Below are 17689 nucleotides of genomic sequence, written 5' to 3' on the forward strand. Positions count from 1 at the left end.
AGAGGGTTATTGATGTCAACTATTTCATAACAAAAGAAAGACATTACTTTTTTCACTGTGTTGACATTTGCTCTGATGCACAAAAATAATGGGCAAAACTGCTTGTGCCTCAGAAAGAATCAAGGCAATGTCACCAAGTGTACTGGTAGTCACTGTAGTTTTCCTCACAGCCATCCACCAGCTTATTTTTATTTATTTATTTATTTTTTGCAGTATGCGGGCCTCTCACTGTTGTGGCCTCTCTTGACACGCAGGCTCAGCGGCCATGGCTCACAGGCCCAGCCGCTCCGCGGCATGTGGGATCCTCCCGGACCGGGGCACGAACCCGCGTTCTCTGCATTGGCAGGCGGACTCTCAACCAATGTGCCACCAGGGAAGCCCAGCTTATTTTTTTTAAAGTTGGTTTCACTTAAGAAAGTCCTTGAAGCAGTAAAAATAATTTTATTAAACCTCAACCTTCGAATGGCACATCTTTTTAACATTCCGTGCACCAAAATATGAAGTACACATAAAGCATTTATGCTGCATATCATGCATATGGAAGTATAATATGTTTAGGAAAAGCACTTGCAAGATTCTTAAAATTGTGTGTTGACCTAGCCATTTTTTACAGAACAACATTTTATTTGAATGGACTGACAAACTACGGTTATTCTGACTTGGGTATTTGGGTGATATTTTCTCAAAAATAAATTTGTCACTTCAAGGAAAAACAACTGACATAACTTGTTGCCAATGATAAAATTCAAGTTTTCAAAAGAGACTTGGCACCGCACGTACTTCCCAATATTTAAAAATAATTTTCTGTTGGTGATATTAATGAGTCTGATTTGTTGCTACTGTATGATGAAATGTATCAACCTTTAAAAGATTTACGTAACTCAGTGAACCAATGTTTTCCAAATGACCAATGCATGTTACAAAACATGTAGTGGTAAAAGATCTATTCAAAAGTCTAATGGATTTATTCTTTAAACAAATTAATAAATCTTTTTACATTTCTCAGTTTTAATTTCTATAACAGAAAACATGATAAACAAAAGCTTTTTGGGGTCTTTAATTTTTAAGAGTGTAAAGAGGTCCAGAGACCAGAAAGTTTGAGAACTACTGCCCTATGATTAAGAAATGTAAAGTGAGGGCTTCCCTGGTGGTGCAGTGGTTGAGAGTCTGCCTGTCGATGCAGGGGACACAGGTTCGTGCCCCGGTCTGGGAGGATCCCACATGCCACGGAGCAGCTGGGCCTGTGAGCCATGGCCGCTGGGCCTGCATGTCCGGAGCCTGCACTCCACAGCGGGAGAGGCCATGCAGTGAGAGGCCCACGTACCGCAAAAAAAAAAAAAAAAAAAAGAAATGTAAAGTGAAAGTTAAGAAATGTAAAATTCTGAGAAAAGAACTTCAATTAAAATATATGTTCCCTAAAATACCAGAAATAGTATCAGGAGTGAGGTATACACACTGAGTCTTAAAATGATTGCATGTTATATTTTCAGAAGTTTTTTTTGTTTTTGTTTTTTGTTTTTGCTGTGCTGCAGGGCTCGAGTGATCTTAGTTCCCCAACCAGGGATCAAACCTGTGCCCCCTGCAGTGGAAGCGTAGAGTTCTAACCACTGGACCATCAGGGAATTCCCTCAAAAGGTTTTAGAATTAACAACTTTTTCAAGTAAGATAGAAACTAACATTTTAACACATCTAATACCATAATGACAACCATCAAAATGAAGCCTTTCCGCACAGTGCTTTATAAGGAAGTAACAAATCTTCAAACATTTATCCTCATGGACCTTTTAATAAATGACAACCAGATATAAGGCCATACAATAGGGACATTTCCTAACAACGATTAGGATTCATAAATATTGTTTAGTGCCAGGAACCCTTCCTTTGAGTATCTTCCTCACCCCAATTCCTATAAAAGCAGCAAGAGTTACTAACAGTGCAAGGAATTAAAGCTTCTGTCAAAACCACTGGTTTATATTCCCTGAATCCTTGACTGAAAAGTACATGATTCTTCCTATGAAGATGGGACAGGGCAAATCAAGATAAAGTGGAACAGGAATTAACTTGCATGACATTCTTGTTTCTATTGCTGTATCTTCAAACTCACAGCATCTAATCTGCTATTAATCCTATCCAGTGTGTTTTTATTTGTAATTATATCTTTTGACTCAAGAAGTTCAGTTTGGGTTGTTCTTATGTCTTCCATTTTGCTCCTCATTACACTCATGCTTTCCCTCTACCTTCTTGAACATATGGAGCATATTTTAATGTCCTTATATACTTTTTATATATTATTATATATAATAATCCTATTATCTGGGTCATTTCAGGGTCTGCTTCTATTGACTGACTTTTCTCCTGGTTAAATTTTCTTGGGGGGCGGGGGGCAGGATCTCACTCCCCTGAGCAGGGATTGAAACCTGGCCATGGCAGTGAAAGGCTGGAATCCTAACCACTAGGCCACCAGGGAATTCCCTCTGGTTAATTTTCTGATGGGTGCTAAACATCCTAAGTTTTACGCTGTTGGGTGCTGAACTTTTGGGGGTTAAACAGTTTTTTCTTTTTGGGATATAGTTAAATTACCTGAAACCAATTTGATCCTTTTCAGGCTTGCTTTTAAGCTTTATTAAGCTGGGTTCAAATCAGTCTTCTGTCAAGGGTTAATTTGGCCCTGCTACTCAGGCAATATACTTCTAAGGACTGTACTCAGTTCCCTATATGGTAGGTCTTCTGACTTGGCTTGGGGGAAATACCTATTCCTGACCCTGTGTGAGCTCTGGGAATTGTTCCACCTACTCCTTTCTGATTGTTCCCCCCAGTCTCAAACATATATTCTCATACATATGCCCAGATAAATGAATACTCAGCCTTTGTGTGGACCTCTGGAGCTTCCTCTCTGTGCAGCTACTTCCTCTTAGGCACTCTGCCTTGCAAATTCTACCCATCTTGTCCTCCCTGCACTCTGACTCTGCTAGCCTCTGTTTACATTTCACTTCCCTGTCCTATGGTCTGGAAACTCACTCCAGGCCATAAGCTAGGGCATTTCATTTGTTCCCTTGTTGTTCAGTGTCTGAAATCCATCGTTTGATTCATTTTGTCTGGTTTTCTAAGTTAAGGTAGGAGGATAAATCTGTTTTATCATGGCTGGAAGCAAAATATGCATCACATCCTTGTAATTTTCACATCTATCAAAGGGAATCTTACCAATCTTTTCTCAATCTCTAAAGTTCAGAATCTCTTTTCTTTGCCAATTTGTTATCAAGTACTGTTATTCTCCTTTTAAAAAAAAGTAGTTTAGACTCTTTATCACCTGACAGTGAATCTGGGCTCTGTGTGGGGGCACTTACATTCTAATCCACATTCAAACAGCTATTAAACTGATTTTCCTAAAACACTGCTTTCATCATCTACTCCTTTGCTCAAAGAACACATGATGGTTTCTCATCACTCATTGATTTTAATGCCAAAAAAGACCAAGGGGATGAAGCATAATCAACTTAGTTTACAGATAAGATGATGCAAGGCCCAAAAGTTAAAGGATATGAATAAGACCTAGGAAGCAGAGGATGGAAACAATTCAGGAAATGTCACTTGGGTCTTTTGATACAGTAGTCTAGTATTTTTTTAGTCAGTGGTTATTTTAACATATTTTATTGTGGAAAAAATATTCATGCAGAGAAATATATAAACCAATGTACAGATTAATAAATTATAAAACAAACACCTCTCTAACTACTGCCAGATTAAGAAAAACAGCCCTGCCATCATCCTACAAGATCCCGTAAGCTCCCTCCCAGCGATAACCCACTCTCCTTTCCTCAAGAGGTAATCATTTTACTGACTTCCATGGCAATTTCTTTTTTACCTTTCTTTATACCTTTATCACCTAAGTATGCATCCCATGTACTTTCTGCCTATTTTGAACTTCATAAAAATAGAATCTTACGTTAAGGATTCACTAATTGTATGTATCTGTACTTTGTTCATTCTTATTGCAGTATAATAATCCACAGTTAACATATCTACTCTACAGATAATGAATATTTGAGTGGTTTTAGACTACTATAAATAATGGTATAAATAATATTCTTGAAGGTGTGTCTTGGATGTATTATGAATTTCTCTAGGATATATACCTAGCATAGATTTGATGGGTCATTGGGATGGGAATCTTCAACTTTAAAAGATATAGCCAATTTTTTTTTTTTTCAGAGAGGCTATCATCCAAATTATGCTCATACTTTGCTGGTAGAAATATAAAATGGTAGAGTTACTCTGGGAAAATAGTTTGGCAGTTTCTTAAAAAGTTAAACATGATATGACCCAGTAATTCCATTCCTAAATATCTGCTCAAAAGAAATAAAAGCAGGGACTTCCCTGGTGGTCCAGTGGTTAAGAATCCATGTTCTGGGGCTTCCCTGGTGATGCAGTGGTTAAGAATACACCTGTCAATGCAGGGGACACAGGTTCAAGCCCTGGACCAGGGAGATCCCACATGCTGCAGAGCAACTAAGCCCTTGTACCACAACTACTGAGCCTGCGTGCCACAATTACTGAAGCCTGTGTGCCTACAGCCTGTCCTCTGCAAAAAGAGAAGCCACTGCAATGAGAAGCCCACGCACTGCAACGAAGAGTAGCCCCTTGCTCACCACAACTAAAGAAAGCCTGCACACAGCAACAAAGACCCAACGCAGCCAAAAATAAATAAACAAATAAAGAAAAGAAATAAAAGCATACATCCACACAAAGACTTTATAAGTGTATAAAGTGCATGTTCATAGCAGCATTACTCATAATAGCCAAAGCTGGTAATAAGCCAAATGTCCATCAACTGGTGAATGGATAAACAAAATGTGGTGTCTCCATAAAATAGAGTATTATTTGGCCAGTAATACTCTAAACACACCCAAAAGGATAATACATCCAAAAGGAGCTACTGACATACTACAACACGGATGAACTGCATATATACTTACTTCCTGAATTACAAAAATCCCATAAAAATATAGTAAGTGGCTAAGTGGCAGGGTCCTGGCTTTTCCCTTGCTTCAAGCCACTTCTATTTCCCGCACTGGCCACATATATTATTTCTGTAGCATGAATATACTCCAGAATTCTCCAACTTCAGCCTTCTAGTCTGCTTTCTCCATAATCCAAAAGAGACATCATTTGCTTTTTACACTTTCAATTACCATCTTTCAAATTTACCTTTCACGTAAACTTCAGAACAGAATCTTTACATAGATGTTACCAGGGACACTTAGGAACAATTCTATTTCTAGAATAGCATCAATGAATTATCATTCTTTTAGGAACCATAGTTTTTGTTTGTTTTTTAAATTTTTGGCCGTGTCGTGCAGCATGTGGGATCCTAGTTCCCCGATTAAACCCCGTGCCCCCTGCAGTGAGGTCTTAACCACTAGACAGCCAGGGAAGTCCCAGAACCATAGTTTTATTTAAAACACTGTGTTAAAAAAAATTACCCATTAAAGCATAAAATTCTTAACATTTATACACATATTCAAATCTTTTTTTAAACCTGACATGTTCTTTAAAAAGGGTTACAATTACTATGAAGTTACTGAAAACATTAAGTCCATAAACCAAGTATCTTCAACTTACCTCAAGTGGCATGAGTCTAATTAGTGTTGCAAAGCACTGTGTAGCCATGAATCTTACACTGTCCGTCTGATCACTCATTCTTCCCAACACAGGCACGACTAAAAGGACAATATATGGAACAATACCAACATCCAGTTGTTCCATTACACCTGAGTAAGTTATTAAGGAAATTTCCAACTGGTTCCAAGGTAGATGTTTTCACAAACAAAGACCATGACTTCTAAAACAGTTCCTCATTTTCTCACCTGCATTATGAAGAACTGACTGTCCCTCAAGGTCTATTTTTCAACTATAACAGCATCTGTACAGTGTTACTCCTCTGTAAGCATTATGTAACTTTCTCACGATTAAGAAGATAAAATGATGTTTTTCATCTGAGGAAGGCTAGAGGTAACTTTATTAATAAGACTTTTTTCCACAAAGAAATTCCTACAAGTTTCTAGAATTCCCATACCAAAATTGAGTTACATTGCAAGCAAGGGAGCACAACTCAGCGTCAAAGATTAATTCCAAATTTCCCACCAATATCTTAACAATCTTAAACTGGACATAGCAGGCCCGTGAGTTCAGTCTTCCTGTAATCTTCAGCATTTCTGAGCCAGAGTTTCTAACTGATTTGATCTCCACCCATCTTTCTTGCTCTTATACCGAAATATCTTTCAGGTTATTTCGAGAGAAGAATGTCAGTGGATGCCATACCCTTGGTAAAAGCTTGCTGTATACTTCTAGTTATTTAGTATAGTTAGTCATTTTCTACCCAAGTAATGAACAAAGCAAACATAATATGTTTATAAGAACTACCTATATATCTGATTAATATTTTAAAAATTGATTATAAACCAAATAAACAGATTAGTTACTAGAAAAATAGTTCATGAGTCACATAAAATTTTTGCCTGTAAAAAGATCTCTTAAAATTAATAGTAATTCTTCAGACTTTCTGTGTGAATATTTTCATAATCAAATGTAAATATATTTATAATATAATATAATAAAAATACACTTCAAAATAAAATCTAAAAAAGTAGGTTTCTTCTTGGAACAAGGCAGGTTATGTGCATATTTGTTTTTGTTCTGTTTTGTTTTGTTTTTGCTGCACTGCACAGCTTGCAGGATCTTAGTTCCCTGACCATGGATCGAACTCATGCCCACAGCAGTGAAAGTATGGAGTCCTAACCATTGGACCGCCAGGGAATTCCCTGTGCATATTTGAATAAATTTTATTTTAGTCATCCTTAAATAATATGAATATAATTTCTGAATAGTTTGTCAAAATAAAAAAGGATACAGGCAAGTGCTTCAATTGCACCCTCTTGTTTGATATTGTCATCAATTGCTCCCAGCCATGGAAGAACCTTCTCCAAAAAAATATTCATTGTTTCCATGGTACCTATTTTGCTCATGACACCTATACAACGAGCAGCCATGTGCCTCACTGCAGTGCTGGGGTACTGAAGGCACATATAAAGATGAGGCAAATGCTGTACCAACTAAAAACAAAAAGTTTAAGATAATCAGAATACTCATTAGGGAATCTACTGTTTAAAATATAACTATAACAGCCCATACTCAGAGGTCCTTAATATTCTAAGTAACTCTAAATCTGAGAATATCTCCAATTACCTCAAAACATTACTGTCAAAACATCCTCAATAAAAATTTAAATCTCAATTGTTATTATAATGCTTTTAAAGAGAATAGAAAGGTGCAGAACTTCTCCTCTGTTCAATATCCTCTTAGGCATCAGGGAACACTCAATTCTTTCCAAAATTAGTAGGGAACGCATCAAAGGCACTTGCAAAAATCTCCTACTGAGGTTGGGAAAATGACACCACACATCATCAGCCCCCTCCCAATATGGCTTAGTTTTAGGTACATACTTTTTTATTCACTGGGTTGAGTGATCCCGATTTTGTTCTAGGCACTATAGTTTGGTAGGTATTTTCCACTTTAACTTCCTGGCTTACCAAAGACAATACGATCACAAGAGCACAACATATCCCATTATTAAATATCTGCTGCGTGGAAGCCAGGATTAATGCTCATGAGATCCAGGTACTTGCTCAACAGACTAGCCTTACAGCTCAGCTGAATGCATGCTGTTGATCACGGAGGGTAAGCATATACAGGATTCTGCCCCTTTACTAATGATAAATCCGCAAAATTTAACAAGTAAAAGAATATGCTTTATTACTATATAAACAGAAAAATTTCACTCTTCTCTACTCTCTCCTAGATTCTCCCTCTTATATTAGATGTGAATAGAGAATTGGAGATAGCACCCTTCACAATGTTATAAACTGCAGAGAGCTTCCTATTGCAGTTATACGGAAAGAGTAATACCTTCTTCAATGGAAAAACCAGACAATTAATTCTCTAGTCTATGTTCCTCCTCCCTCTGTTCCAATTTTTTGGTAAGATATATTTTAACAGTCAAAAAATAAACCCAGGTTCTATCTTTGCCATTGACTAGTTTCATCTCTGAGAGGTAACTTCCTTCTACCATTACATTTATCTTGGAAACAGGCTTTATTACCTGTACTCTTCCTTTCCTAGACTATATTACGATGGTATAGATGAATAGGGATGCAGCTTTCTTTCCTGTTTACACCTGGCTTCTGTGTCATCAGAGTCCTGTCCCTACTGCCCTGTATTCTAAGCTCCCAGAGTGGGTTTTCTATCATTCATGCACCCAGCTCTGCCTCAAAGCCCATAAGAGTTGAGTTGTCAGGAAAGAATCTAGTTACAGCATATAAAAGAAAATGCAATTATAAGGGATGACATCAAAGTTGCACTTTTCATTCAAGCCTTAAGACTACTTGTTTTACTAGGAAAAAACTACACTTGCATTAGTTAGTTACCAAGGGATGAAGCTCAGAATCCATTGACACTGCTGCTGTTTCAAAAACTTGCAGAGAATTCACCAGTTCTTGGGCAGGGCCATCTCCCTTTTCCAGGAGGGACTTTCCATCTATTAAAACATATTGATTTAAGTGCATATTACCTTGCAAATAATTCTTTAAAATCTAGAGCCCATAAAAAGTTTTAGCACTCTCCCAGGTACTGTGGGAGAGTCTCTTTTGCTTTATAATGTAAAATGAAATACCATGCCCTTAATTTAACTGCTGACGTACTACACCTAAAGCAACTAAAGATGTTTAACATAATGATCCATTTCAAATATCTGTTTCTAAATATGTAATAGAAAAAGTAAAAAGCAAAAAGTATGCAAACTGACATGAAAATAAATTAAATGTTTTTACCAACCTTCCATTTAAAAACTTACCAGCTGGCCTGGGATAAACAGGTACAGGCATTGCTATTTTATAAGGACATATGTAATGGATATATACTGAAATCTGTTTAAAATGCAACTCGGAAAAATAGGTACACACCAAAATTATTTATGTCGATTGTATTCCTCAATGGACCAACCATAGCATCCCAGAGATGTGGCAACTTCACTGCCATTTCACCACCAAAATGCTTCACTATAGTTGTCAAGGCAAATTCAGCTCCTCTCCGTTGTACCAGGTAAGGCTTCTGGGCCTAAAATTAAATGTTTGTTGAAAACAAAATTTGAGAAAAAAATATAATGCATTTGAAATGTTATTAAGATAATTTAAAAGTCACTACCTAAGAATTCACAGTGTTACCATTAACTAATTAAGCAATTACTGGACATATTTACCATAACTATAAACATTTCTCAATAATTAAACTTACATGGGCATAAAATCCCAAACTAGATTTTCACATCCAAAGTAAAATACTCTTGGGGGGTTGGAGATAAGGAACAGATGAATATGTGCTGTTTTTAGAGACAGTTCTAAGTAACATGTTTTTTTCTTCTTCTCTCCACCCCAAAGAAACAGGTAGAGAGAGGAAAAGGAGATAAAATGATGGGCCCTTATTTATATTTGCTTAAGGGATAGAATATGAACATCTATTTAATTTAACCACAAGATTAATAACCTCTTACTTAGCAGTAACTTTATAATAATTAAATACAAAAGAAACTGTCGCCCTAGAAAGATACATATATATGTTTAAGTGAAGGAACTATGTAAACCATGGAAGTATAAATATTAAAACCACAGTAAATTTTTGATTAAAATTATGGGAAGAATATAGTTAGTGAAAAAAACCTTCATTCACAGAACATTTTAAAAGAAATACAGACAATAAGCTAAGATTTTGGTTAAAAAAAAGAAACTTAAAATAGGTCTATACTTTATAGAAATATATTAAACACATGTCTTTTAGCATTGATAGTTTATTGCTGAACTCAGGTTAAGTTCCTATGTCTTGCAACCAAAAGAGCTACCTAGAGCATTCATTCCATTGTGAATAATGTGACTGTAAGATTTTCCAAAACCAAACACTTTTTAAAATCATCTTTAAAGAAGACTGTACTGTAGAATAAGTAGACCAATGAAACAGAATAGAGAGCCCAAAGAGATCCTTAATATACGAAGCATGACATAAAACAGAGGTGCCATTATAAACCAGGGAGGAAAAGATTCAACGGTGGGATAAACTGGCTGTTCATGTGGGCAAATAAATTCAGATCCCTACCTCACATCACATAGTTAATAAATTCCAAGTTGACTAAAAGTCAGATAGGTAAAACTTTGACATATATAAACTTATCCTCTGAATATCAACAGCAATTCCTGACATTGATAGGACTGAGAAAAGTTAGCTTTCACTATTACTTAACATCTCTGTAGCCACTGTTATAGGAATGAATTAGTTTATATTCATGAATGTCTTATGTACCCACTACTGAGAAGGTTTCTTGCCTAGGAAGATAATCATCAAGCTGGTAAAAACAATAAGAGGCATGAGAAATTTGAAGAAGTTTTCAGTTTTTCTGGACCCTGTTGCTGCAGTACTCCAAAAAGTTATTAGTCCCAGTTCTTTCACTTAAAAATATTAAAATACAATTTTAGAAGCTGATATGACAATTTAGCTCTCAATCTGTAAGATATTTGTTTTAAATTCAAAGAAAAAAACTATTTACCTCATCAAGTTCAACAAGGATATTTCCACTACCTCCTGCAGGAAGATCTGCTATTTGAGCTTTTACTGCTTTGGGGGTAGGACCTCGCCTGCTTGTGATAGCAAAAGCAGCTTTTTGATGCCTATAGAGTGTAATTATACCCCTGTGCTTGGTGACAGTATGATGCATTCCATCTTTTTCGGAGTTGGATCCTATTAAGGAAAAAAGTTAAGTAACCTTTAAAGCATAATACAGGTGACCAAATGTTTCCTGCTCCAAAAGAGATACAACACATTTTAAAATTGTCTTTTAAGCCTCAATGTTGATAGGCCAGTGATATTTTCTTTAGACAATAAAATGGTAACAAAAATCAATAATTTATAACATTGAATGTTTTAATATTGGTATAGGACCATACTTAATACAGCCAAATTTGCAGCATCATGTTAACAAGAAATATCACATGCAAGAATGAATGTACCTTCAGTTAAAAGTAGATTAATTCTTTAAAAATGAATGTTTCCAAGCATAAAAAGAAACATTAAAAAACAATGCAAGTAAGTTTTCTTAAAAAAAAAAAAAAGTCCATAGTTACCATGAATTCAGAAACACCAACCACTGCAAAATATTGCTGCCTCACATAATTCTCAGGGACAGGGACGGGGGGAATTTAGGACTAAGGTATGTGAAGAAACATTGGTCCTTGAGATTAGCCTACAAAGAGCAGTTACTTTCCATATAAATTTTCTGGATGAAAATAGAAAAGCTGTTTAAGCATTATTTGCTAAAGGTAACAGAGCCCACTTATCTCATAAGACATGTACTAAATTAGAGAAACCAGGAAGAACTTTTATTCACCACTGGATATAATTAAGTTTTCTAGCTCTGTTAACAGTAAACCCTATAATTATGGTCTTGAAAGAGAAGTTAAGGGTTAACACCTGTCTCATAGAATTCAGTCATTTTATATATCAGGTCTTTTATGAAAAACTTATTTCAGTTAAGAGGGTTGTGATTTTATTAGCAATATATGCAAATTCTCTCAAAATGGAAAAAAGCTCCAACATAAACTGGATTTGTGCTTTAATTATACCTGTAAGTATAAACAAATTTAATAAACAAATTTAAATGGTTAATTCTTTCTCTACCCCAAATAAAGCTTTAGATATATACCTTTAGAATTTTCCTGGCCACTTTGTGTTGGTACTGGACATGTGACAGAAGGAGTTAGATATGGGTCCACACAAAGTGAGCTACAGAGATTTTTAATAATTTTTGAATTGGGACAGGGCGTCCTTGTTGTGCACTGATGAAGTAGTTTGGCTATGCACTGAGCCGCATAGTTCTGCACTAGAGTATTCTCTTCTTTTTTAATTGTCTCCATTAATGGTTTTATAATAGGATTTAATTTCTCCGGAAGTTGCTGCAAGCTTACAACTGCACATGCAGCAAAAGTATGCACTCTCAACTGCAACACTTGCCACTCCTGGTTGGTCTCTGTAACTGTCATTTGGACCTGCTGTCGTTTACTATCTAACTGCTGTAACACTTGAGGATTTAAATGGAAAGTTGATGTGACTTCATTAAAAACAGCAGTGACCTATTAAAAAAGAGAAATCAAAAATCATTAAGGACATCAACCCCAAATAGCCTGTAAACTCCTAAAGGGCAGACAACAAACTTTGTTTCAATTTTAAGTTCCATGATATCTAGTACTATTTTAGTATTCAGTAAACTAAATAAATGTCTAAAACCTTCCAAGTAAACTTTATTTTAGTCTGACTTAATTTAACATTAGTATTATATTGTTTAAGAAAGACAGTTTCTTGAGAAACTTATTATATCTAATAAGTTTGAGTGAAAAATCACACACAATACCCATATAGTACTTTGGTGAAATGAGAACGCTGTAAGCAAATATAAACCAACAGTTAAGATAGGATGTACAATAGTCATTAATTATTTAATTACCAAGAGGTGCTTAAAGCTGTAAGACTGTGGCATCAGACTACTTTACAAGCCCCATTAAAAGATTGTTCAATACATCTTCTTAAAACAACTTTATGAGATATAATTCACATATAATACACTCATTCAAAGTGTACAATTCAATGGTTTTTATTATATTCAGAGTTGTATAACCATCACCACAATTTTAGAACATTTTCATCACCCCCAAAATAAAATTCAATACCTATTTGCAATCATTCCTCATTTCCTCCCAGCCCCATGTAACCACTTATCTACTTTCTACGTTTATAGATTTGCCTATTCTGGACATTTCATATAAATGGACCAATATAATGTGTAATCTTTTGTGATTAGATTCTTTCATTTAGCATAATTCTTTCAAGGTTCACTGATATTGTAGCATATATAATTACTTCATTCCTTTTTTTGCCAAATAATATTACACTATATGGATATATCAATTGCATTTTTCCATTCATTAGTTGATGAATGGATGGGTTGGTTCCACCTTTTAGCTATTACGAATAATGTTGCTATGAACATTTATGTACAAGTTTCTGTGCACACATTTTTTTTTTTTTTTTTTGCGGTACGCAGGCCTCTCACTGTTGTGGCCTCTCCCGTTGCGGACCACAGGCTCCAGACACGCACGCTCAGCGGCCATGGCTCATGGGCCCAGCCGCTCCGCAGCATGTGGGATCTTCCCGGAGCAGGGCACGAACCCATGTCCCCTGCATCGGCAGGCGGATTCTCAACCACTGCGCCACCAGGGAAGCCCTGTGCACACATTTTTTAAATTACCAGTTAAAGACTGTGTGATGGGTTACATAACAAAAATAGTCTTCTTGTTTGATAGGTAACTGCAATCATAAAGAGGCTCCATAAACAGATCCAATCTGATCAATGTTGGTCAGAAAAGCCTGTAACATTAAAGAACCTAACTTTTTTTTTAATGGAGAACCCAATTTTTCAGACTTAGAAATAATCAATTCCCTTATGGACAAAACTGATAATGCCAACCTCTATTATAAAAAGCAAAGTAGGCACACAAATAAGATCTTCTTTTATCATTATAAAATACCAAAGACTTAAATTGAGCTGTATCTGCTTCATCTTGATCTGTTTTCTACAAAGGAACATGATCACATACCACTTCTAGCTTATACTCTCCACTTTGCTTTGTCTGTTTTATGTGTTCAAGCTTTGCATAAGATTATTTGAAACAGGTTTCACTACTAAAAGTTTAAAAATATTGTCCTAAATACACTATGCTTCTGTCATTTTTCAATGATTCTAGGCAGCTTAGGAAAAGCTTTCCAATTACCCCAAATTAATTCACTCAACAAATATTTAATGAGCAATACTGAAAGATGAGTAAAACCAATGTCTTCATACACTCAAAAAATGTTGAGACTAATGTGGGAGACATACATAAGTAAACAAGACAATATAACATGAAACTGAGGTAAGTGCAAGTTGCTGTGGTAGCACAAGGGTAGCTTAACTCTTCTTAGAGGAGACAAAAGTAGTGAAGGCTTGCCAGAGGCGGTTAACACTTATGCTAGGTTTTTAAACAATGGATAAGTCTGGAGTTATGGGGACATCTTGGCAAACAGAGTGAGGTAGGGAGTGCAAAGTGAGGCACTGTCCAAGGAACTGACAACAGCTTACCACGGCCTGAGCACAGGGCGATGAAGGAATGTCAAGAGATGAACTTGGGATGAGCATAGAGGCTGGAGGGTAGGGAATTTCTGGCAAAGGAAAGAGGAGCTCAGACACCAAAGTGAGAATGAGTGAAGCAAAGAAAGTGGGTGAGGGTGGTGTACTTCTGCAAGAGAAAAACTAACTAGGCTTAAGTGGAGGAAGTTTGAGAAATAATGAGGAGAAAAGAGATGGGGAATTTGGAGAAGGTGTTGAAAGTAAGAAAAAAACTAAAATCAAGGAAAAAGAAAATAATGTTTTTAGGTAGGAGAGGGATGTGTTCAGAGTGGCACTAAGAATTTTATTAGTGTGGCACAGCATGCAGGATGGAATGAACCAGAGACTGCCTGGAGCCTTAGAGATGAGTCAGGACCTAGTCATAAAGTACTAAGGCCTTTGACTGGGTTGTGGTGATGGAAACAGAGAAAGGATAAACATATGAAACTTTCTGAAAGGAAATGTTAACAAGATTTGAGACTGTGGATAAAAAGGGCTATTTTCTGTTAATAAATCCCAATTTTGGTTGTGTTAAGTTTGAAATGATAGTGAGATATCCAAGCAAAAATGCCTAATTGAAGAACATAAAAGATCAAGAGAAGATAGCACAGTACATGGATAAGAACTAAATTGTGAGAATGGTGACAGACAAAGGAAGACCTTCAGAAAATGCCTATATTTTGCAGGTAAGAATAAAATAGGGATGCAAAGAAAGTTACAAAGAGCAGTGGCTCTCAGCCAAGGCCAAGACTAATCTTTCAAAATTGCTCTTCACTCAAATATGCTCTTCTAGAGACTGATATCCCAGGTCAAAACTACTGGACTGGGCTTCCCTGATGGCGCAGTGGTTGAGAGTCCACCTGCCGATGCAGGGGATACGGGTTCGTGTCCCGGTCTGGGAAGATCCCACATGCCACAGAGCGGCTGGGCCCGTGAGCCATGGCCGCTGAGCCTGCACTCCACAACGGGAGAGGCCACAACAGTGAGCGGCCCACGTACTGCAAAAAACAAACAAAAAAACAACTACTGGACTAAGGAAGCTAATGAAACAGAATAGGAGTTTCACTGGGGAGTAAGAGGTTTGAATAAGAAAAGCTTTAAGAGTCCACGTAATAGCTTTAAAAAGAAATGTTGTCAGAAACAATAAGAAGGGAACCCAGACCTTAAAGAAAATTTGAGATTTTATTCCAGGAAGGCAAAATACGGGGGAGGGGAGGCAAAAAGGAGAAATTATAGAAAAACAACAATCAGAAAAACAACTCAGAAAAAAAACTGAAGCAATTTTAGCTTTTTTTCACAGGTGAGAACAAAAAAAATTTCAACTGTATTATTTTTTCAATAAGAAAGGGGGATAAGAAATGAAGCACGCTCTTTCACAGGAATCAACACAAGTGAAGCAGCTGAATTTCTGATTCTTTAACTTATAAAAGGAAGAACTGGGCTTCCCTGGTGGCGCAGTGGTTGAGAATCCGCCTGCCGATGCGGGAGACACGGGTTCGTGCCCTGGTCTGGGAGGATCCCACATGCCGCGGAGCAACTAAGCCCGTGAGCCATGGCCACTAGGCCTGCGCGTCAGGAGCCTGTGCTCCGCAACGGGAGAGGCCACAACAGTGAGAGGCCCGCATACCGCAAAAAAAAAAAAAAAAAAAATGGAAGAACTCATTTACACCACCTAACCTCAAAGACTTAACTAAGTACAAAGATACAGTAATCAAGACACTGGTGCTAGCATAACAGACAAATAGATTGAACAAATAGAGCCCATATACAGACACACACATTTCAACTAATTTTTGACAAAGGTGCCAAAGAAATTCCATGGGGAAAGAAAAATCTTTTCAATAAATGATGATGGAATAATTAGGTATCTATATGAAAAATAAAATGCAATCTACTTCACACTATATATAAACATAAATATGGATGATTAAACAAAAACTAAAACTAGAATGCTTTAGAAGAAAATGTGTGTGAATAACTTCACCACTTGGAGATAAGAAAAGGTACCTTAGGTCACAGAACACAATAACCATAAAAGAAAACAACTGATAAACTAGACTTCATCAAACTTAAAAATATCTGCTCATCCAAAGACGCCATTAAGAAAATGAAAAGGCAAGCCACACAGTGGGAGAAAATATTCGGAAAGCATCTATCTGACAAAGGATTGGTATCCAGGATATATAAAGAACTCCTACAACTCAATAATAAAAAGACAACCTAATTAAAAACAGACAAAAGATTTGAATAGACATTTCAGAAAGGAAGATCAACAAATGGCCAATAAGACATAAAAAAGTGTTAAACATATTAGTCATCAAGGAAACACAAGTTAAAACCACAATGACACTATCACACAACTACCAGAAAGGCAAAAATTACAAGGAGTGACCATCATCAAATGTTGGTGAGGGCTTCCTTGGTGGCGCGGTGGTTGAGAGTCTGCCTGCCGATGCAGGGGACACGGGTTCGTGCCCCGGTCCGGGAGGATCCCACATACCGCGGAGCGCCTGGGCCCGTGAGCCATGGCCGCTGAGCCTGCGCATCCGGAGCCTGTGCTCCGCAACGGGAGAGGCCACGACAATGAGAGGCCCGCGTACCACCAAAAACAAACAAACAAACAAACAAAAAAATGTTGGTGATGATGTGGAGCAACCAGAACTCTCATATATTGGTGATTAGAAGGTAAAATGATACAGCCACTTTGGGAAAAGTGCAATTTTTTATAAAACTAAATAAACACCTCACCCTATGACCCAGCAATTCCACTCCTATGTATTTACCCAAGAGAAATGAAAATATGTCTTTAAAAAATTTGTGCAAAAATGTTTATAGCAGCTCTGTTCATAACAGCTGAAAACTTGGAGTAGCCCAAATGTTCATCAAGCAGAGAAGGGCTTACACTAATTGTGGTATATTTATACAATGAAATAAAACTCAGCAATAGAAAAGAATGAATTAGTGATACATATAACCACATGTATTATTTTATAAAACATCATGCTGAAAAAGATCCTTACACCAAACAGCACAGAGTATATGATTCCATGTATATGAAATTCTAGAACAGGCAAAAGTAATCTATGGTGAAGGAAAAACCAGAACAATGGTTATTTGAGGGCAGGGGATTGACTGGGAAGTGTTATGGCACTGTCTGTATCTTGATAGAGGTTTGGGTTTCATAGGTATATGCTTCTGCTAAAATTTATCATATGTTCCATTGAAGATGTGTACAATTCATAGTACATAAGTTTTACCTCAAGAACAAAAAAACATAAAAACTGAATTTTAGTTAATGACACAAAAAAAGAGAAAAAACATAAAAACTGAATTTTAGTTTAAGCGTACTGATATCTGTCTGTAACTTACTTAAAAATGCATCAAAAATTAAGGATT

General features: G+C 36.6%; 1 protein-coding gene across 4 annotated transcripts in view; it reads right to left on the reverse strand.

Annotated features, from left to right (window-relative positions):
- Positions 1 to 17689, reverse strand: part of BTAF1 (B-TFIID TATA-box binding protein associated factor 1) — a 96846-nt gene that overhangs the window by 15913 nt on the left and 63244 nt on the right. For all 4 annotated transcript variants that reach the window (XM_059055431.2, XM_067025053.1, XM_067025054.1 and 1 more), the window contains 6 exons: positions 11798 to 12224; positions 10646 to 10836; positions 9015 to 9168; positions 8481 to 8590; positions 6908 to 7109; positions 5620 to 5768 (listed from right to left, as the gene is read on the reverse strand). In XM_059055431.2, the coding sequence (XP_058911414.1) occupies positions 5620 to 5768; positions 6908 to 7109; positions 8481 to 8590; positions 9015 to 9168; positions 10646 to 10836; positions 11798 to 12224 (1233 nt within the window). The remainder of the gene's footprint in view (positions 1 to 5619; positions 5769 to 6907; positions 7110 to 8480; positions 8591 to 9014; positions 9169 to 10645; positions 10837 to 11797; positions 12225 to 17689) is intronic.

This window comes from Kogia breviceps, chromosome 2 (genome assembly GCF_026419965.1).
Source record: "Kogia breviceps isolate mKogBre1 chromosome 2, mKogBre1 haplotype 1, whole genome shotgun sequence".
Lineage (NCBI taxonomy): Eukaryota > Metazoa > Chordata > Mammalia > Artiodactyla > Physeteridae > Kogia > Kogia breviceps.